The sequence below is a fragment of the Lepidochelys kempii genome, chromosome 2 (genome assembly GCF_965140285.1).
Source record: "Lepidochelys kempii isolate rLepKem1 chromosome 2, rLepKem1.hap1, whole genome shotgun sequence".
Lineage (NCBI taxonomy): Eukaryota > Metazoa > Chordata > Testudines > Cheloniidae > Lepidochelys > Lepidochelys kempii.
This window is the reverse complement of record NC_136381.1, coordinates 35,236,695-35,258,927: the sequence shown is the minus strand read 5'-3', so window position 1 is coordinate 35,258,927 and position 22,233 is coordinate 35,236,695. Positions and strand designations below refer to the sequence as shown.

Sequence of the window (22,233 nt, the reverse complement as noted above, 5' to 3'; positions counted from 1 at the left end):
GCCCCTGGCCCCTGCTGCACCACTGACCAGACTTTTAACGGCCCGGTCAGCGGTGCTGATAGGAGCTGCCAGAGTCCCTTCTTGACTGGGTGTTCCGGTCGAAAACTGAATATCTGGCAACCCTACCCTAGGTGCCCGTCTTCATCTTTAGATGCCTAAACACCTTTGAAAATTTGTCTCTATGTGCCTAAGCTGCTGAGGCGCTTTTGAAAATCCCATTACTGGTGGCTGTAGAGTAGCAGTCTCATTAATGCAGAGTCAGGTTCATCCTGCTTTTCTGGTCCTGCTCATCACTTTTTACCTTTCTGTTATCCAATTTATGCAAGAGCTAGTGCAAGGAAACTAGATGTATGTTGAAAGTTTGGTAAGGATAAGAACCCTGATCATATAGTTCTGTACAAACTTTAATTTGTGTAAACCCTCTCAAGAGCATCATAGAAGTAGTAAATAATAGTTTGGAAGTGGCCAAAACATGGATCATCAGTTCAGTGTCAGAGACAAATGGAGCTGAAAGTTTGGAGATATATTTAGATTGTAGACAGATGTTCTAACTGTAGCTGTTATATGTTTTTCAAAGGACATGACCAAGTTGCAAATAGTGCTGTGAAACTCTAATAATGCCTAAAGTAAAATGGCCAATGTGCCCTTAAATGTCAAAAGAAAGAGCTGTGACTCTAATTCTAGAAGCCCAGTATAACAAACATTCTGTTTTGTGCTTTTGATTGTTAATACACTCTGTGCAACATTCCTTTTTTTGAATGCAATTATGTGAACTTAGTCCAGTTTCTACTGGAGAGATGTCCATATTGCATTACCCACCATCACCAACACCTGGCTAGGGTTGACAGGTGTCCGTTTTTTGAATGGAACGCCTGGTCGAAAAGGGACCCCTGGCAGCTCTGGTAAGTACTGCTGACTGGGCCGTTTAAAGTCTGGTCGGTGGCGCAGTGGGGCTAAGGCAGGCTCCCTGCCTGCCATGTCTCCGTGTGGCTCCCGGAAGCAGTGGCATGTTGCAACTCTGGCTCCTACAGTCAGGGGGCTCCGCGTGCTGCTACTGCCCCAAGCGCCAGCTCTGCATCTCCTATTGGTCGGGAACCACGGGCAATGGGAGCTGCGTGCCTGGTGCCTTCAGACGGGGAAGCGTGCAGAGCCATGTGGCCATGCCTCTGTGTAGGAGCCAGAAAGGGGACATGCCACTGCTTCCGGGAGCTGCTTAAGTTAAGCACTGCTCAGAGCCTGAACAGCAAACCCCTTCCCACTGCCCCAGCCCTGATCCCCCTCCTGCCCTCCAAACCTCTTGATCCCAGCCCAGAGCACTCTTCTGCACCCCAAATGCCTCATCCCCATCCCCACCCACAGCCCGCACCCCTAACCGGAGCCCTCACCCCCCTCCCCCCGTGCCCCAACACCCTGTCCCAGCTGTGATCCCCCTCCCGCCCACCAAACCATTCGATTCCAGCCTGGAGCACCTTCCTACACCCCAAACCCCTCATCCTCAGCCCCACCCCAGAGTCTGTACCTCGAGCCGGAGTCTTCACCCCCACCCACTCCAACCCCCACACCAGCACAGAGCCCTCTCCTGCACCCTGAACCTCTCATTTCTGGCCCCACCCTGGAACCCACATCCCCAGTCCAGAGTCTGTACCCTCTCCCACACGGCAACCCCCTGCCTCAGCGTGGGGCCCCTCCCATACTCTGAACCCCTCAGCTCCAACCCCTAGCACAGAGCCCGCTGCTCCACCCCAAACCCCTCATCCCTGGCCCTACCCCAGAGCACATACGCCCAGCTGGAGCCCTCACCCCCTCCCGCATCCCAACCCACTGCCTCAGCCCGGAGCCCCCTCCCGCACTATGAACTCCTCATTTCTGACCCCACCCCAGAGCCCGTACCCCCAGCCAGAGTCCTCACCTGCTCCCGTACCCCAACCATCTAAACTAGCTCAGTGAAAATGAGCAAGTGAGTAAGGGTGGGGAAAGCGAGCAACAGAGGGAGAGGGGATGGAGTGAGCTGGGGGGAGGGACCTCGGGGGAGGGTCTGGGCAAGCGTGTTTGGTTTTGTGTCAGTAGGAAGTTAGCAATCCTACATCTGGCGATCCTTTGTGCATCTTAGTATAGAGGAAAGGATTGACTCTGCATTATAGATTCAGCTGACCTTGATTTCTGGAAGTAATCATTCCTGAATAGGATAGAGACTGTAAAATAGGTTGCAGTGCCACTGCCCTGGTGTATCTTTAAAAATAATATTATTTAACAGCACAGGTGTTTATGGCACTTTACAGGCATATAGGGTACAATCCTTGCCCTGAAGAGCTCACAATAAGGCAACAATTTAGTACTCCCACAGAGAGACATCCAAAGAGGAGAAAAGGAATCCAGGAGCCTCTTCCCTAATCTCCATCACAACTGTATTTAGCCAGGTTCAAAACAAGCCTAATGGTAGTGCTAGGTTGCTTGGCTAGCTAGTGTTTCCTATAATATTGTACCACACAAAAGGGACCCAATTCACTGGTGCCCATACAGTTCTCTTGTACTTATTATTCCACCAATGGGGTCACAAAACAGCCACAAGGGTCCCTTCAGTCCACACCACGTATATTTTAAGAATCATAATAAAATTGTTTTGTGCATTTTAGGATGGTCATATAGAAGAGATGACTTCTCTCCTGATCTAGCACAATAAAGACAATAGCTTATTGCTATTGAAGTGGTCAAAATGTGCACTTTTGGAAGGAGACGAGTTAAAAAGGAATTTGATTAGAATGTATTACAACACGTACTTTTCCATAGAATTGAAACTTGAGCTCTAAAGGTTAACTTGTGGAATTCCATATATCCTTAAACATTCATGCATATTTTGGAACCACACCCTTTCAACACTTTCATTTGTTAGAAAGTATTCTGACCTAGACTCTAAGAAGGAAATAAAAATAGTCATTCAGTAGTTTCATTGTGGCCTTGTGGATAATAGTAAGCGAAAGGAAGACAAGACGAAAGTGAAGCTCCAAATTTCTAGAACATTTAAAGATCTTTGAAAAGTTTACGCACAAGCAGAGTTAATACTGTCATGCACCAAAGTGCCAAAGATCTCGCAGTGAAGAATATTAATCCACTTTTATAAAATCAAAGGGTTCATATTTTTTACTGTAAAGAAATAATTTGAATAAAATTTGACCCTTTCTACAATTGTCTGTGGGTCAAATTGAACCCACCATTAAAATTCTCTAATATCTTTCTTGTATTAGCATTTCAAAACTCAATTTAAATACTCACAGAGCTCTTTTTTAATAAACTTAACAAAATTCAGGTAATTTCCTTCAACTTTTTTGATTGAAGGAAGGCAGTGGGTACAGATATAAAAAAGATGTACAGCTACAAGCAAAACCTGAAATCAATTATATATACGAAATAACATAACACATGGAAAGAAATTAATCAAAAGGAAAAATTTCTACCATATGATTCTCTTGGTCTGCTACCTGCAGGCAAAGAACGTAAATGAAAAAAAATCAACATTCTTCTTGCAGATAAGGGAAAAAATTAATAAAAATGTTTCCTTCCTACCAGATCCCCTGATGCAACTTGTGTTAAAAGTAAGTTGCTGCAGGAAGAACTTGCTCATTTAAAATAAATCCGTGCGTGTGTGTGTGTGTTTTACAGAAATACAGCATTATTCTTCCTGTTAAACTCAATTACATCAGATTGGTGTGGATTAACGCTGTCCAAAGAGCACCTCTCTTCCCTACCCCGTCTCATTAAATTGTTGTACACTAGGTGCATTTACAAAGTTTCCACCAGTTTGAGATAACTGGTTCCACTAGTATTGCTCATTAAAAAGTATATGGAGTATCTCTCAAACTGTCTGAATTTTTCAAAACTTAAGAAACATTTAAACTATCACCAGTATACATAAAGCAGATGTATCTGAGGAGTTTAAGGTGTGCTTGCAAGGTAATGAATATCTACAAGTTGGCATCTGCGTTGAGCTGTTGAAAATCTAAAATTAGGACATCTGAGAATTGCAAAAATGATTTTGTTAAGTTTAACAGAGCACCACCATAGTCTAAACAGAGAATAGTTTTCTTTAAGTATTAGATAGATATTATTTATCAGAATGACAGGTTTCCGAGTAGCAGCCGTGTTAGTCTGTATTCGCAAAAAGAAAAGGAGTACTTATGGCACCTTAGAGACTAACAAATTTATTTGAGTAAAGCTTATGCTCAGATAAATTTGTTAGTCTCTAAGGTGCCACAAGTACTCCTTTTCTTTTTATCAGAATGGTAAGCGTGAATGATATTTAAGTTTTTCCACTTAACTGAACAAATGTGGTGTGTGTCTGACTGCCAATCACTTGTTGCTAGGAGTGTGCATTATAATTTTAAGATACTCATCTTACAGTTGGCTTACTATGTATTGCTATATGCTGCCAAGCAGCAGGAGACTGGAATTTAACTGCCTGACTTCGCTGTTGCTTCCCATATTGGTGGGAACTGTGTAATGAAGATATTATGCTGAAATTCTAGGGGGAGGAGGAAGGCTAGCTTTGATTTACTCTCCAGTGAAAATTGATGGCCATTTGGAATCAGCATTAACTGAGAATCAAAGTGAGTTCTGTAATTCTGAAAGATAGTCATAGAATCATGTCACATGTTTCTAGCTTGGGAGAGATAACCTAATAAGAAAAAAATCTAAAGCATCCTTGAAGTTGACAGTATGAGCCAGAAGCTCTGTTTCATAAATTTTGGATGTCATGACTCAACCATATTGTCCTAGCTTGTGAGGTTCCCATCCTGTGAGGAGTATTATAAACTTGGTTGTCCGATGATGGTTGAATGGAGTCTTGGTGTCCTGGCCCTGAGTTAAAAGCCAAAAAATGGAAAATAAGTAACTGTAAAGGTATTGCTTGTATTCCTTCTCATTGCTATATTGATGTTGTCATTTTACTCCCATCAACATGGGCTCATCTTCTATGTTTCAACACTCCATGTCTTCACATTGGCAGAAGACAATGATTTGATATTTACAGTTTTGTCCACTATAAAGTTGATGAACCAGTGTAATTTGAAAAGCAGTTCTGTCACTTTGAGGAAAGCCAGTGATGTGCTGGAGGAGGAACTTTGGGGCATGTTTGCAGGAACTCCTCATTCAAATTTCTTTCATCAAGTTGAGGGAAAAGCTGGGATGTTTTTCTTGCTGCTGACTGAGTTCAGAACTGCTCAGGGTGCTGTCAAATCATGCTGACCAGAGATTACTTCTTCTTGGGGCTTCAAAAAATTACTTTTTGAAGAACAAATTATTTATCTTTGGAATGGACCAGGTTATACCAGCTATTCTAATGTCCTAATGTCTAATATCCATTCTTCTGACGTTTTTCAAGAAATGGAAGTCCCTGGACCACTTCGTAATGTCTTCTCTTCACCCTCCACATTTAAAATGAGACAAGTTGAACACTGTGCTATCCTCTCAATATTCTTGGCTTAATCTTTAGAAACTGATAGAAACATTTCCAGTGCACCTAATATAAGCTTGTTGGCTCACTGGTGTTGCCTTTTTCTTTGGTTATATTTAGAAGAAAATGTTCATGTTCAAAAAGAAAAACAAATGGATTAATTCTCCAAAAAACATGCCCCTTCTGTCTATAAGCTTATTCGCACCTGGTACCTTGGTTTTAACACAGTTTAATAGTATTATATTCATGGCAGTGCATTGTTGGGGGAAATTTTCAGAGTTTCAGCAAGATCATACAAAATGCATCCTGTGGATCCACCAAGTTGTATGACTCAGCAGTGTATCATGGCTTTTAGAAAAGACTTATTAAATACAACTACTAATAATAATTATATCTCATTCGCCTCTACCCAGCCATTCTGAAGTATTTTTAATTTGCTAAGACGATTGTTTTATGATGCTGCTGTCAGAATGCTGGTTGACTAGGGAGGTAGTTAACCACTCATGACTTAATGGGTTAAGGATATCAGAGAGACTTTCCCACAGCATTAAGCAAAGCATTTAAACACATGGTTAAGCATGTGTGGCAAAGCCCTTAAACATGTGCTTAACTTTGAGCACATGCTTAAGTGCTTTGCTGCTTACCAATGGGCTGATAAATTGGAACCAAAGGACTTGATTCACTATTGCATTTCTCCAGTTTTATGCCATTCTAACCCCACTGATTTCTTTGGAGTTACACCAGTAAAACTGGAGAAGCGCATTGGTGCACTAGACCCAGAGTGCCTACAGGGTCAGGTGCAGTTTGTCTCATGAAGAAGTGTTTAATTTTAATAGGCATTTTCTCCTTTAAAGGAATTTAGGGCTATTTTCTTATGACATTTCACTCCCATCTTGCCTGTCTGAAATGCTTTTAGTCACATTTTTTGTACGTCTCTTGCCCTTTTAGATTTGTATTTACTTTTATCTTTAGAGAATAGGGATCAGGGCTGCTAGTGTCATGTCTATTTTGTGCTGTATAAAAATGGTCAGTTACCTTAACTTTTATATATATTTTATATGTATATAAAATGAAGGTAAATATTTATGTTTTAACTGTTAAGAGACTAACATACTAAAAAAATGTGCTTGCATGTCTTTAAATCTGATACAAATTAGGGAACTAGAGTTCCGATTTCCCCACACTGCTCTGCCAACTGGCCTTAATCAGGAGTAATTTTCTCCATGAAGGAACATGGAGTTCACTCATCAGCCTCTCCTGGCTAGATATTATTATTTGTATCAAATTATATGTGGTGATTTCCTGAAGTGGACTACTGTGCCCACTAAGCCACACAGGTTCCTTACTGAATTCACTCCTTCATTGCTGTCATTAATTTTATTTATGTTTCTAGTGTCTATTGCCCTTATTTTATTTATTTTTAATTGTTATTTTAGGATTATGGACATCTGAATAAAATTGGTTATTAAAAAACAAAAAAAACCTCACATGTCAATATGGAAGGTGGAAACTGAGACCTGGTCTGTAGTAAACATTTTCCCAGCTTTCAGTTTGAAATCTTGGGGGAGAAATGGAGAATTCAGTTGCCTACACAGTAGCTTCTTTAAGATCAGAAACTAAGCTTTTTTATCTAAGTGTATTTGGAAACTCATAACTGCTTATCAAGTTATCTAAATAATCTGAAGCACTTGAAGTTCACCTTTTCCTAGATTACATCTAATGTTTTTACACAGCCCTACTAAGAAAACACTATAAAAATCAAAACACAAGTTTATGGAAGTGAGAATAAAAGACAAAAATGTACCATATTCCCTTGGACTTAACCATTTAGCTAAATTCTTAAACCTTCTGGGGTTTAAATTATATTATTTGATTTCAAGGACCTAATCCCATCACAAGCCAGTTGGCACTCACATCAAAGAAGAGTTTTAGGAGTTGGAATTATTTTGATTTGCACTGTTGCTGCTTTATTTTGTGTTTTGTTGGTGTCAATATTTCACACTCTGTCAACTCTGTTTTCAATACATTTTCCAACAATCCAACAAAATAAGGAATGGAGCTTGTCTATGTTGAAATAAATGACAATGAAATAGGAACATAAGAAATGTATGTATACTGTAATTGTTCAATAAAATGAAAAGCATGATTAGTAACTGGTAACATCATTAAATTAAAGCAAGGAATTAAAAGGAAGCACAATGTAGTCTAAATTCATTCTAGGAGGCTAGCCCATTGGGGACCTCAAGCAGGAATATTTTTTGGGCCTCCCCACTCAACACATGCTAATAATTAATAGGGGCCACTTTGAGCTGCTGGGGACTCTAAGCAATTGCTTAGCCTGCTTATGCCTAGCACCGGCTCTGCTAGGAACTGATGAAGCTGCAATCCGTGATCTAAAGTGCTGTAAGTAACATCAGCAAAGTTAGTGAAAACAGACAATTGAGGGAAAAACACCATATCAGAGAACTCAGGACCTCCACTCTTTTTAATTTCATTGTTATTGTTGTTCTTGTGACTTTAATTTTAAATTAAGATAGGTACATTCAAATTACAGATTTAAAATTCTGGACAAGATCGATTTCAGTGGAACTACTTAAAGAGTATCATGAATTAGGATAGCAGAATTGGATGCAGGATCAATTTTTAAATGGATTAATAATTAAATAAAATGCAATGGAATAATTAAAATTAGAAACATATCTACCTGTTAACCCCTAGCTGAATGAAACCATTCATTTTCAGTAAAGGTCAGCATAGTTTTTTTTAGGGTCGGACTTTTGTCCCTGAGCATTGTGTATGTGGTTGATTCTTTGATCTGCGCCTGCAGATGTCTAGATAGGCAAGCATTTCTTAATTAGAGTACACATATTGGGGATTTGTGTATCGGCATCTGGATGTGTATGCACAAAATAAAACCACATTCAGATGTACACATACAATCTGATTTTGCGTACATGTGATGAAATTTACACTTCTCTAGCACAAATTGGGGAATTATATATGTGTATCTGTATTTGGCATCTACCCACAAAATGTTTGATAAAAATGTTTTTAATCTGAGCTTCATTTAAACCAATCAACCACCATAAGTTCAACCCCCTTTCTGCTTTTTGGATTTGCCATGTCCTCCTTTCTACAGACATTTGTTGAACTATATGTGACATTCTGTGTACTACTTGAAAATAATGTTAATGCATCTTCTAAAGTGTATATTTCCTGGACTGCCACCAGTGAATATATACGGACTGCATATCTATTCTTTCCTTAATTTATAATGGTAATTATTAGGGTGCTGACTACATACTGGTGACCCCTTCAAAAATTTAACATCTCTAAACAGGCATAAATATCACCTCATACATGTAAACTGAATTGCTCAGATGTTCTTAATATATTTTCCAAGCAATTCTTATTTGGAAAGTAAAATTACTATAAGCCAATGTTTCAGCAGGAAGTCAGATTGCTGAAATGTGGGCTGTTATATTTCTTCCAAATAAAAACTGCTTGAAAAATACATTAAAGACATATGATCAGTTTTGACAAGATACGGAACATGATGTTTATGCCTGTTTATATATGGTTGGACTTACACCCCTCCCCTCCACTCCATCCACACAAAGATAAAAACCCCTTAGCAACAGTTTCATTGTTTAATAGAATCAGAATACTGTAGAAGGCACTTTTAGTAGATCATCTGTTGCAAACTGCAAGATTTCTGTGTATCAATTTAAATGCTTCTCTTTGATTTTTAATGATATATATGAATACACTTTCCCCACTTACAATGACTAATTATGAAAATCTATTTAATATTTCTGTTCCTCTGTTCACTTACCTTACCTAAAGATGCAGGGACACTTAAAAAGCTCTAATTTAACCTCTTAGTGTTCTTATAAGGTTGATGGATGAATGCGATTGTACAAAAATCATTATTAAATTAAAAGAATGAACCTGTCTTCAATAAAAATCTTCAAAAGAGAGATGAGAATAACAAATAAAATGTATTCGTCATTTTCCGACCTGGCAAAAATGCCATCATTTTATATACAGTAACTCCTCGCTTAATGTTGTAATTATATTCCTGAAAAATGCGACTTTAAGCAAAACGATGTTAAGCGAATCCAATTTCCCCATAAGAAGTAATATAAATGGGGGGGTTAGGTTCCAGGGAAATGTTTTTCACCAGACAAAAAACTATGTTATATATATATATATATATATATACACACACACACACACACAGAGTATAAGTTTTAAACAAACAATTTAATACTATACAGAGCAATGATGATTGTGAAACTTGGTTGTGGTGGTGAAGTTAGAGGGTGGAAGAGGGTGGGATATTTCCCAGGGAATGCCTTACTGCTAAATGATGACCTAGCATTCGGCCAAGCCCTCAAGGGTTAACACATTGTTTTTTAATGTAGCATCACACTCTAGAAGGCAGCATGAATGGAGGGAGGGAAGACAGCATGGCAGGCGGAGACATACCCTGTGTGTGGGAGAGAGAGATACGCGTAGTACATTGCCTTAAAAAAGATCAGAAAGTTGAGACAGCAGCTGCACCCAGCGTCCTGAGCCCTGTCCCCACCCTGCTCTATATGGAGAAGGGGTAAGTGGGGGGCAGGAGTATGGGGGAGGGGGTCACCCTGACATTAGTCCTCCTCTTCCTCCCTCCCCTGCACAGCAATCAGGAGGCTCCGGGGAGCAGCTCCAAGGCAGAGGTCAGGAGCAACACATGGCAGTGGGGGGAGAGAGAGCTGAACTGCCAGCAGTTGATAGCCTGCTGGCGGCTGCAGCACAGGGAACTTAGGGGAGCTGATACGGGGGGGCTGTCAGTCCACCCTGGTTCCAAGCCCCCACCAGCTAGCTGCAACCGGCTGCCAAACGATGTTATAAGGGAGCATTGTGCAACTTTAAACAAGTATGTTTCCTACTTGATCAGCAACGTAGCAACGTTAACAGGGACCATTTTAAGTGAGGAATTACTGTACTCATATTTAAAATTGTGTAATTTGCAGTGAGTGTTTTTGAAGTTGCATTTTAAAACTGAAATTAGAACTCATGTAAGGTGTCTCACTGCCAGCACTGGAGATTGAAGTTCTGTACGTATATGGAATGCCAAAGACATTCCAAGTTCTCCCCAGATTTCCTGCCAATATGTGCTCAACTCTCTTCTGGAGTGACAGCCCCCCCACTCCACCCTCAGGTATGAGATGGTGTCCATATCTCTATGTCCATGCCCACTCAGCTACAGGCTTTCACAAGACTGCCAGAAAATGCAGGTGATGATAATGGCACATTTTTGATAATATGCAAATAATTTTTTTGGGCATAGATTCAGGCTTTATGAGAAAGGTCTAAATTGTGCAACCCTTACTTTATACTGTTGAGTATGTCCTCAGACAAGTGGACCCACTGTATCAGATTCTCAAGCAGTGTAAATTGGCATAGTTCCATTGAAATCAATGCCAGCTGGGAATCTCTCACCCATTGACTTCAGTAAAGACAAATTTCTGAGAGCAAAGGTTGCACAATGTAGCCAAAAATTAATTTGACTACTTTGATTCAATGGGAGTAATCATGGATTCCTAATAAATCATATGAAATTCCAATACAGTCAGTATTCTGTTTCTTTTAACAACTTTATCCTTCCCTCTTCATTTAATGCAATAGGAACATTTATGTACTGCCTCTCAGTATTATAGAAGTAGTAAAAATAATACTGGAAAACTATCCTATAAGTACAAATTACATTTTGTCATGAGAGAACTAGCTTTCATTTCTAGCAAGAAATCTTCAGTCAATTATAAAATGGGGCAATGCTTTCATTAGAGAGAGAGAGAGAGAGAGGTGTAATTTTCCTTCAAGTCTCAACCATGTATTTTGAAATCTCTTTTGAAATCCACTTTTAATACGAATTTTGAAAAGTATAGAATTTATTAAAATCTTACTTCAATTAAAATACATTCCATTATTTCCAATCTCTATTAAAATCTCAGGTAAAACTCTGTATCTGCGAAAGATGTATTTAGAAGGTAGTTAATATTAACAAATGAACATAATGTGTACTCATTATTTGCTCATCAGCAAATTTGACCTTGCCCCTAGGCTAGTAGTGACAAAACGTAGTTACCATCTGTTGGATGTTTGGTCTATGTGAAATGAATTGGTAATCTCAGTCCAGTTCCTGTCAGCTGTATGACCACAAAACAAAAAAATAATCAGCAGAATTGCCACTGACCGGTACCCCATTAAAGAGGCCAAGGACTTAGTGGCCATGGAGACTACAGAATTATTGTTTAAGTCATCCCTTCAGAGAAGCATTGAGGCCCAATAGCAGGGCAATGTGGGGAAATTTGCATTAACTATTCAAAGGATAGATGACTCAGGTCTGTAACTCAAATTTAATGAGTACTAGAATTCAATGTAACATTAAAAAAATCTAACAAACAACATAAAAAGGGCTCTTCTTCCATGTATAGATGTGGGGTTTGCATATATAATTTCCATTTCCATTATTAGGAATGGCTGGCCTAAATACCACAACTGGATAAATGACAAAACAGATAATTTGCAAATATTATTCCAAAAATATAGTAATATTTTACATATTTGAAATATATGTGAGCTATTCACTGAGCTGGCAGAATAATGAGAAAAATCACAATGTATTTTTAGATTGCAATACATTGGATAAATTATCTGATAAATGTTGTTTGATCATTTCTAATAAATTCCCAGCACAGCAATAGAAGAATAGACCCTAGTTAAAGCCCTTTAGTTGTAAGATATGAGGCTTTTATTTCATTTTACTGTTAGATGATTTTGGTACAGTGTCCCTGATTCTCTTTAAAGGGCCGCTTGAGGATGCCATTGAGGATGAAGAGGAAGAGTGCCTGTCTGAAGAAAATGACATTATCTCAAAAGAAGACTTTCCATTGGAGGAAAGCTTTTCTGCAGAGTTTGAGCCTGAGAATCTGAGTTGTGAAGAAGTGGAATACTTTTGTAATAAAGGTAATCAATGCAGCACAGTGCTTGAGTGAATGAAACCGATATGTGCACATGCACTTGATCAGAAACATTTTGTGGTGTTTGAAATGCAGAAAAAGCCCTATGAATATGAAGCCTTAAAATAAGAAAATGATCAACTCTTGTTGAGTCATCTTTCAATCTGGTAATAATTACTGCAAAAATTTTAATATGGTAGAGCTATTTAAAACGGACCTCACATAAGACAGAGAGCTGGCAATACAGCAGGCCACTTCATTACTTCCTTGCCCATGTTAGGAAGCTTGCTGTGTTTTTGGATTCTTGAATTAAAATAGTGCTCATTGATACACTGTCAGCACTGTGAGCTCAGTGATTTGCAGAAAGGAGGGCTTTTAAAGTTGTAGATGCCTTTTTGGTACATCAGTTGTAAGTTATTGAAGATATATTTATTTTACTAAGAAATATGTCAATGCATTCTTAACCTGTGTTTGGTCTCCAGGGTATGTTGTTCCCCATCCAGCTGACAGAAAGGTTTCTCTTTTATGAAAAATTGATTTAATTTTCTTCTGCTAGATTTCCATTTGATTGTTTTATTGTTTGTCTTCCGCAGCTAAGGATGCTCATCCAGTATCTAGAACTGTTGTGGTAATGTTTGGCTTATTAATCGCAACGACCCAGGAAGTTTGGTTCCAGTGATTTTTCTTTCTGTTCTCTTCAGGGCATTGGAATATTTTTTCTCACTGGTTTGGTGGTCTCTAGTTTATTGTTCATGATTTTCTTAAACTGGAACAAGCCTCTTTGAGTGCAGTCAAGAGTTATAGCTTAGGCCTGTAGAGTGCTGGTTGCCATAGAAGTAGGTGGTAGAGAGCGGAGAAGGCAAGAAAATACAACTTCTGTAAGTTTCCCAAACACATGACTATGTTAGGAAGGGTTAGTAAGTTGATCCTTAGCAAGGATATGGCACCTAGGAGAACAAACAAGCAAAGATGCAGTTTTGAATCCCAGAGCTAAATGGCTGATCATACTGGCTGATCATACTAATGGCTGATCATACTAAGACTGAACAAAATACTTTAAAAACACAATAAGCTAAATGCTGTTAACATTAAGAACATAAGAATGGCCCTACTGGGTCAGACCAAAGGTCCATCTAGCCCAGTATCCTGTCTTCTGACAGTGGCCAGTGCCAGGTGCCCCAGAGGGAATGAACAGAACAGGTAATCATCAAGTGACCCATCCCCTGTCGCTCATTCCTAACTTCTGGCAAACAGAGGCTAAGGACACCATTCCTGCCCATCCTGGCTAATAGCCATTGATGGACGTATCCTCCATGAATTTATCTAGTTCTTTTTTGAACCCTGTTATGGTCTTGGCTGGCACAACATCCTCTGGCAAGGAGTTCCTCAGGTTGACTGTGTGTTGTGTAAAGAAATTAGTGCTGTAGGCAAACACTGCATCCATTATGAGCTCAGTGGTTGCTCATGCTTACCCTGGATAGTAGTTTGCTTGGTTGAATGGAAATATTTGGCCAGCCACTGGGATTATTCCATAGTCATTTTGTGTTGTAGCTCAAGATCTTTAATTTTCATTTGGATGGTCAGCATGCCAGCTCCTCCCAAGTCCTCTCTGACCTGTATAGGATGCTACATGACTCCAGGGGAAAGGGAGGGGACTCTGAGAAAGGATTCATATTGGGCTGATGGAGCTATTGCTTTCCACTGTATACTCATACTACTTGGAAAGTCTACCCATTTTACAAAGCCCATCCTGTTCTTTGTGAACGAATGCAAACGTGTTTTACTTATTTTATTTGATTTACATGCAATAGTAAGTTGTATATTTATAAATCTTGCTGTTTTTTTGTGAGGGACAACAATGAAATAATGGGAGTGAGGCTCACAGGTATAAAATCAGGGATCTGGAGGGGGACAATGAGCAGAGAACCCTGGACAGCTCCCACTACTCCTCGAAGGTATTCAGGGAGTCAGTGGACACAGCCTAGAGGAACTCTTTCCAGAGACATGACTTGAGGGAGGATCAGAAGTAGGCCCCGGAGTCGCAGATCATCCCCCACCCCCTGTTCAGCTTCCTCCTCCAGGTACAGTGCCAGGAGGAGACTGATGAGGAGGTCTCATGACTTTGTGGGGCCATGGATAGAGCGTGCGTAAATCAGGAAGTGTGGGAAAAATGGGATATAAATGTGCGCCAGGGTCTCCCTCTCACTGAAAAAGGAACAGGTGTCAGAGGATGTCATGAACCGTGCCAGGTACATGCCTGGGCTCATGGCACCATGAAGGAGCTGCCAACTAATATGCCTGGCAGACTGTGGGGCCAGGGTGGAATATGGATTAGCCCACTGGGATGCCTCTCCCTCCTTGGGTAGCCGGAGTTCCTGCCACTTGGTGTCAGAGCAGGACACGAGGATAAGGAAATGAAGGGTGTGGATCATGAGCACATTCAGCTGTTTCCTGGGTGTGGTTAAGAGATGGACTGACTGTATGTCTCACAGATGGCTCAGATGGTATGTAGGGAGTGGCTGGGAAAGCACGGAGGGCCAGGGCTCAGGATCAGACAGGAAGCACCCTCCCGCAGGATCCACTCAAGGAAAACCGCAAGAGGCAGGTGTGAGAGCTGCCCTCATCTCCTGGAGCACAAGCTGGGGGACATGCAGGATGTAGAGTTCCATGCGCCGGCCAAGTGCCATGGGATTCACCCTGTTACCCTGATTATAGTCCATGAAGTCTCCAATCCTGGTGGTAACAGCCAGAACCAGGCTCCAGTGCATTGACAGGGACTCCCTCACCTGCACACCTAGATGGGGGTTGTGTAGCAAGGGCTCTGCGAGGAGGCCCTCCCCATGAACCTGGTTGCCAAGACTAGCTTCTAGGTCCTGAGTAGGTCCTGGTAAAAGACGGACAATGTGAAAAGGTCTCAGGAGACCCCCTGGAATGGAGATAGAAGAGCTGCTGGTTGTATCGGAGCACTCATAGAGGAAGATGTGTACCAGCACACTCTACACTGAACAACCTGAACCATAAAGGAACCTCTGCAGGGCCTGGAGATGGAAGCTATGGACTGGAATGTGGAGGCAGAACAGGCGCTGTCCACCCTCCTCCAGTGAGAGGCGGGGAAACCCGCAGAGACCCAGTGCAGCCCTGGCCAAAAGAATGCCAATATTTTCTTCTCGAGGCTGGCTAGGGGGAGGGCTCAGGGTGTTGAGACAGTGCCAGAGCATGGGCAGGACCAGTTGGTTGATCACTAGTGCTCTCCCATGCAGGGAAAGGCATCGGAGCAGCCCTGTCCACTTCTGCAACTGCTCTGCCACTCTGTTCCTCAGATCAGCCCAGTTCTCCAGGGAGTAGGGATCAATGGCAGAAAGGTAAACACCCAGATAGAGCAGCAGACCCATGCTCCACCGGATGGCTTGGAGTGTGGGTGGGAGGGAGCTTGCCTGCCGCCCGTCCCCAACCATCAGGCTGGAGCTCTTGACCCAGTTGACCTGGGTGGAGAAAGCCACCAAATATATAGCTTGGCAAGCCTCCACCCATGCTAGTTGGCTTGGGTCCTGGACCACAAGGAACACGTTGTCAGTATACACTGACAGGACCATCCACAAATCCAGCTCTTGGAGCACCAACTCCATGAACCTCTTGTGGAGGAAGGGCTCAATGGTGATGGTATACTGCTGGCTAGACAGTGGGCAGCCCTGACACACTCCTTGAACCAAAGATGACTGGTTCAGTCAGGGTGCAGTTGAGTTTGACTAAACATTCCGCAGAAGTATATAACACTTGGAGAACGTTTTTGTTACTATGTCTTTAAAAAGGCATCTACTGAAACATTTAAGTGAAAAGTTGAAGTTAAGGTGATTCTATGTAACTAGATCAGGCAGTAAAACGGGTGACTTAAGTTTAGGTATGAAACTAGAAGTTCTAAATATATTTGTTGATTCTTCAAAGTGAATGCCATGTGATTCTTGATGCTCCTTTCTCAACTTGATATGTGTAGTAGTAGTTATAAAAGAAGCTTTAAGTCTATCCACTGCAACTCCTAGGGGGAAAAAATTTAAAAGAAAATTTCCAAGGATAACAGGGCACATAAAATTCCTAATTTCTTTCCAAATGAGGCAGTGTAACAGAAAAGTCCCACTTTGAAATAAACAGAGAACCTATTCTGGAAAAGAATGGAATAGGAGAGTATGAAGGCAGTGGTTTTCAAACTGCGGTTCATGATCCAGTACAGGGTCATGGAATGTAAGGCACTTGGTAGCGGTGGCTCTGGTCAGCACCGCCGACTGGGCCGTTAAAAGTCAGGCAGGCCAGTCCCTACCTGTTCTGATACCGCGCTGCACCCCAGAAGCAACCAGCAGGAGGTCTAGCGCCTAGGCGGGGGGGCCCTAGGCAGCCCCCGTCCTGAGCACCAGCTCCGCACTCCCATTGGGCAGTTCCTGGCCAATGGAAGGTGGGTGGGGGCAGTGCCTACAGGCGAGAATCGCGCAGAGCCGCTTGCATACCTCTGTCTAGGAGCCGGACCTGCTGCTGGCCGTTTCTGGGGTGCAGCATGGTTCATGGTGCCAGAACAGACAGGAAGCCTGCCTTAGCACCCTTACTGCACCACTGACTGGGAGCCGCCCAAGGTAAGCCCACTCCCCAATCCCCTGCCCCAGCCCTGAGCCACCCCAAACCTGAAGGCCCCTCCTGCACGCCAAACCCCTCATCCCCAGCCCCACCCCAGAGCCTGCACCCCCAGCCCAAAGTCCTGACCCCCTCCTACACCCCAAACCACAGCCCAGAGCCCGCTCCCACACCCTGAACCCCACATTTCCAGCCCCAGCCCTAAACCCAATTCTCTGCCCCAGCCTTGACCCCCTCCCGCACCCCAAACCCCTCATCCCCAGCTCCATTGGGTCCTGGGCATCAACAATTTTCTTCAACTGCATCGCCAGAAAAAATGTTTGAAAACCACTGGTATGAAGGCATTTAAATGGTTCAGCTATGGTTGAGTTGTTTTGTATCTCAGAAATTTAGTACTGTTGGCATGAGGCCACATGTTCCCCTTCTGTGGACAAAAGACAGGAGGGAAAAACTCACCTGGGAAGTAAATGAGTTTCATCTCACAGAGTTTCCTTTTCACCCTCCTCCCAATGGAAGGGTTTGTGACATTATTGAATGAGGTCCAGTGTTCCTAATTGTCATGATTTTGTCATGAGTCTCATGCTATTTGGTGTTTTTCTTAAAACCTGAGATGCTGAAATCTAGAGATTACATGATTTTTTTTTAATTTTCTACTCTTCTTGGGTGTGGAGGAAAGCTTGAAAATGTGAAGTGAGTGTACCCTAAAGGCTCAGAAACCAGAGAGAAAGAAGAAGAATCTAAATGCATTTCTTTGATGGCCTGACTCATGATTTTTGAATGCTTGGATTTGGCAGTACTGGAGAACTGCAAAACACACACATCCTGTAGGTCTGCATGGAAAGTAGAAAACAAATGGGTAGATCCAGGAATCTTTCTTCCAAGATGACATCATGGCTTTTGATGCAGCCATCCATACTGCCTTTGGTTATTTCTGCCTGCTCACCACCATAGGTGCTAGCAGAGTGAGTTAATACTCTGTTGCAAGGGGAGTAGCACCAGAGGTAACCCTTTTTACCCCTTTCCCCCCTTCCAAGTGATAGTGAGTAGCACCAGAGGTAACCCTTTTTACCCCTTTCCCCCCTTCCAAGTTCCTGCAGAGAGAAGATAAAAGGGAACAGGGAAGGGTTCTAGTGAGGACCCAGATAGAGCATGTAGCAGAGCTGGTGTTTACCCCCTTCTGTGCTGTGTTATGTATACAGTGTTTACTTTTTAATCCCTTCCCAACCACGTACAGGGAAGGAAGAATTGGGCCCAGAGGTTTTAATTATCCCAAATAGGCACTGAAATTAACAAATCATTGGAAAGGGGCAGGACTGAGTTCCCATGTTATTAGCTTGACTGAGATGGGATACATGGGTATTAACAACTTGGCTACTTAAGGTATTTGGCAGGAGGGAGTTTTCTGTCAGGCTCTATCTGGCTGTTTTATGGAGAGGTGGCATCCTTGCAACCAGCTTCCCTGATAAAGTCCTACTCCCAGTTGGCCGAATGGTGTGGGAGATATCCAAAACTTTTGGACAACCAAGCATTCAGATAACAGAAGTGCTATTTTGAGCTGCATTTTCACTGCTATAAAAATGTGGGGACTGAAGGGAGTAATGCTGATGTTTACTTACTAGTTTTTGAAGCTTGGGGTACAATGCTTGTCAGAAGAGACCAAGGTCTTCTATGGGAGTGGGTGCCAATACAACCCAGTCTCATCAGCGTTGTAAATCTGCTGGTTTGTAAGCCCCTCCATTTCCATAATCTCCAGCAGTTGGTTGTGATAGGGTGCAATGGACTCACAAAATGTGCTCATTATTTCACCAGTTATACTCAATGGACGAATACCATGCCATTATTTAAACTGTTTGAGCCAGCCATCACTGGTGCTAACAATCGCTAAGGGGTTAGTTGAGAAAGTATTAGCTGGTGATTAACTAACACAGGGATTCATGGGGGACACACTTCATTTTGTGTAACTACAATTTTTGTATAAAGGGAGTTTGGATAACTGGATTTATACTGTATGTCCACCCATTAATTCTGGGCTGGAAAATTGGTTTGACCACAAGATTGCCAGACATAGAAAGCAAAGGAGAATGGTTCTGCAAAAGTGTGAAGCAAATTAATCAAACTGATTTTGAGTTACATATCATTAAACAACTTTCCACTTTTCAAATTATGAATTTTGTCTAGTTTTTCTTTTCCCTCTAACTCATAAATGGCTTGTTAGAACAAAACACCTGGAAAATTCCCAAACCGAACAAAAAAAATATGATTTTTAAACAGCAGTTAAAGTTTCTAAATGTCAATAATTGTACTTGTCTGCCTGATCATTTCAAAGGATCAAGAACTCAAAGTAAAGAAATGAACAGTGTGTAAGTGCAGATGTATTATAAGCAGACTCTACAGTTAAAGTTTTCTACTATTTTTATTACAAGTCTCCACAGTTGCTTCTAAATAACTTTGTCAGACTTCAGCCATTTTGACTGAATTTTTTTCCATGTCAGGCTGAAATTTTTTGGAAAGTTTTAACAAAAATGGTTCAGATGTTTTTTGAGAATGAAGCCAGAGAAAAGTGTTTTGTCAGTGATAACAGAATAAGATCTTACAGCTGCTTCTTTGAGAAGTTGTAGAACTTTCTTGGAGCAGGGACTAGAAATTTGGCAGGAGGTAGCCCTGGTGTCAAAGGGGTGACTTTGCTGTCGTAGTGAAAATCCATCCAGATTTGTCCAAACTTTAAGCCTCTGAAAATTGCTATTTGCGCTTGTCCAGTAATGATTGTTACAAGGCTGTTAGTGAAAATATCTGAAGATTCTGTCTGCAAGGAGCTTGTTAGCCTGAGGCTTCAAGGCCAAAGAAGGACTTTTCCTGCAATTGCTCTTCCTGATTGGTAGGGGCTGCTGTGGTACTTAGCACAAAAACTGAGATGAAGGAGACAATTTCTCTTGTGCTGTCCTTGCTAACAATAGAGAGCATGGAAGAGGAAGCAGCCTGACTTGAATGCAGAGGGGTGAGAGGCAGTGTGGGGACTGAGGCAGGCAGAGTAGTAAAACTGAGTGATAGGAGACTGGGAGACAGGCAGGCTGCCAGTGATTGGGAGACAGGCAGGCAGGGTGAGCATCAGAACAGAAAGAAACCAGGGACAGGCTAAGGATGATAGAAACAGAAGTGGTCAGACAAAGAAAGGGGAAGGAAGTCATACTAGGGGATGGGGCAAAAGGGGACAAACTGGAGCTGACAGGGGTAGAAGGGACAGGTGCCATAAATGTTTACTTGGCCATGCTGCCTGAGGGAAAAATAGAGTGTGATCATCTCATTAAAGAGACAAGGTGGGTGAGGTAATATCTTTTATTGGACCAATTTCTGATGATGAGAGAGAGAAATTTTCAAGCTTACACAGGGTTCATAGAATCATAAGAGTCATAGAATATCAGGGTTGGAAGGGACCTCAGGAGGTCATCTAGTCCAACCTCCTGCTCAAAGTGGGACGAATCCCCAACTAAATCATCCCAGCCAGGGGTTTGTCAAGCCTGACCTTAAAAACTCCTAAGGAAGGAGATTCCACCACGTCCCTAGGTAACCCATTCCAGTGCTTCACCACCTTCCTAGTGAAAAAGTTTTTCCTAATATCCAACCTAAATCTCCCCCACTGCAACTTGAGACCATTACTCCTTGTTCAGTCATCTGCTAACACTGAGAACAGTCTAGATCCATCCTCTTTGGAACCCCCTTTCAGGTAGTTGAAAGCAGCTATGAAATCCCCGCTCATTCTTCTCTTCCGCAGACTAAACAATCCCAGTTCCCTCAGCCTCTCCTCATAAGTCATGTGTTCCAGTCCCCTAATCATTTTTGTTGCCCTCTGCTAGACGTTTTCCAATTTTTCCACACCCTTCTTGTAGTGTGGGGCTCAAAACTGGACACAGTACTCCAGATGAGGCCTCACCAATGTCGAATAGAGGGGAACAATCATATCCCTCGATCTGCTGGCAATGCCCCTACTTATACATCCCAAAATGCCATTGGCCTTCTTGGCAACAAGGGCACACTGCTGACTCATATCCAGCTTCTCGTCCACTGTAACCCCTAGGTCCTTTTCTGCAGAACTGCTACCGAGCCATTCAGTCCCTTGTCTGTAGCGGTGCATGGATTCTTCCATCCTAAGTGCAGGACTCTGCACTTGTCCTTGCTGAACCTCATTAGATTTCTTTTGGCTCAATCCTCTAATTTGTCTAGGTCCCTCTGTATCCTATCCCTACTCTCCAGCGTATCTATCTCTCCTCCCAGTTTAGTGTCACCTGCAAACTTGCTGAGGGTGCAATCCACACCATCCTCCAGATCATTAATGAAGATATTGAACAAAACCAGCCTGAGGACCGACCCTTTGGGCACTCCACTTGATACTGGCTGCCAACTAGACATAGAGCCATTGATTACTACCTGTTGAACCCGACAATCTAGCTAGCTTTCTATCCACCTTATAGTCCATTCATCCAGCCCATCCTTCTTTAACTTGCTGGCAAGAATACTGTGGGAGGCCGTGTCAAAAGATTTGCTAAAGTCAAGGAACAACATGTCCACTGCTTTCCCCTCATCCACAGAGCCAGTTGTCTCGTCATAGAAGACAATTAGATTAGTCAGGCATGACTTGCCCTTGGTGAATCCATGCTGACTGTTCCTGATCACTTTCCTCTTCTCTAAGTGCTTCAGAATTGATTCCGTGAGGACCTGCTCCATGATTTTTCCAGGGACTGAGGTGAGGCTGACTGGCCTGTAGTTCCCAGGATCCTCCTTCTTCCCTTTTTTAAAGATGGGCACTACATTAGCCTTTTTCCAGTCGTCCGGGACCTCCCACGATCACCATGAGTTTTCAAAGTTAATGGCCAATGGCTCTGCAATCACATCCCAACTCCTTTAGCACTCTCAGATGCAGCGCATCTGGCCCCATGGACTTGTGCTCGTCCGGCTTTTCTAAATAGTCCTGAACCACTTCTTTCTCCACAGAGGGCTGGTCACCTCCTCCCCATGCTGTGCTGCCCAGTGCAGTAGTCTGGGAGCTGACCTTGTTCGTGAAGACAGAGGCAAAAAAAGCATTGAGTACATTAGCTTTTTCCACATCCTCTGTCACTAGGTTTCCTCCCTCATTCAGTAAGGGGCCCACACTTTCCTAGACTTTCT

At 42.3% G+C, this 22,233-nt stretch overlaps 1 protein-coding gene across 5 annotated transcripts in view; it reads left to right on the top strand.

The window, feature by feature from the left end:
* ZFPM2 (zinc finger protein, FOG family member 2) overlaps positions 1-22,233 on the top strand; it is a 445,067-nt gene that overhangs the window by 84,270 nt on the left and 338,564 nt on the right. For 4 of the 5 annotated variants that reach the window (XM_073330330.2, XM_073330336.2, XM_073330334.1 and 1 more), the window contains one exon: positions 12,305-12,463. The exons of the other annotated variant lie outside the window; for it this stretch is intronic. In XM_073330330.2, coding sequence (XP_073186431.1) covers positions 12,305-12,463 — 159 coding nt within the window. The remainder of the gene's footprint in view (positions 1-12,304; positions 12,464-22,233) is intronic. 5 annotated transcript variants of the gene reach the window in all.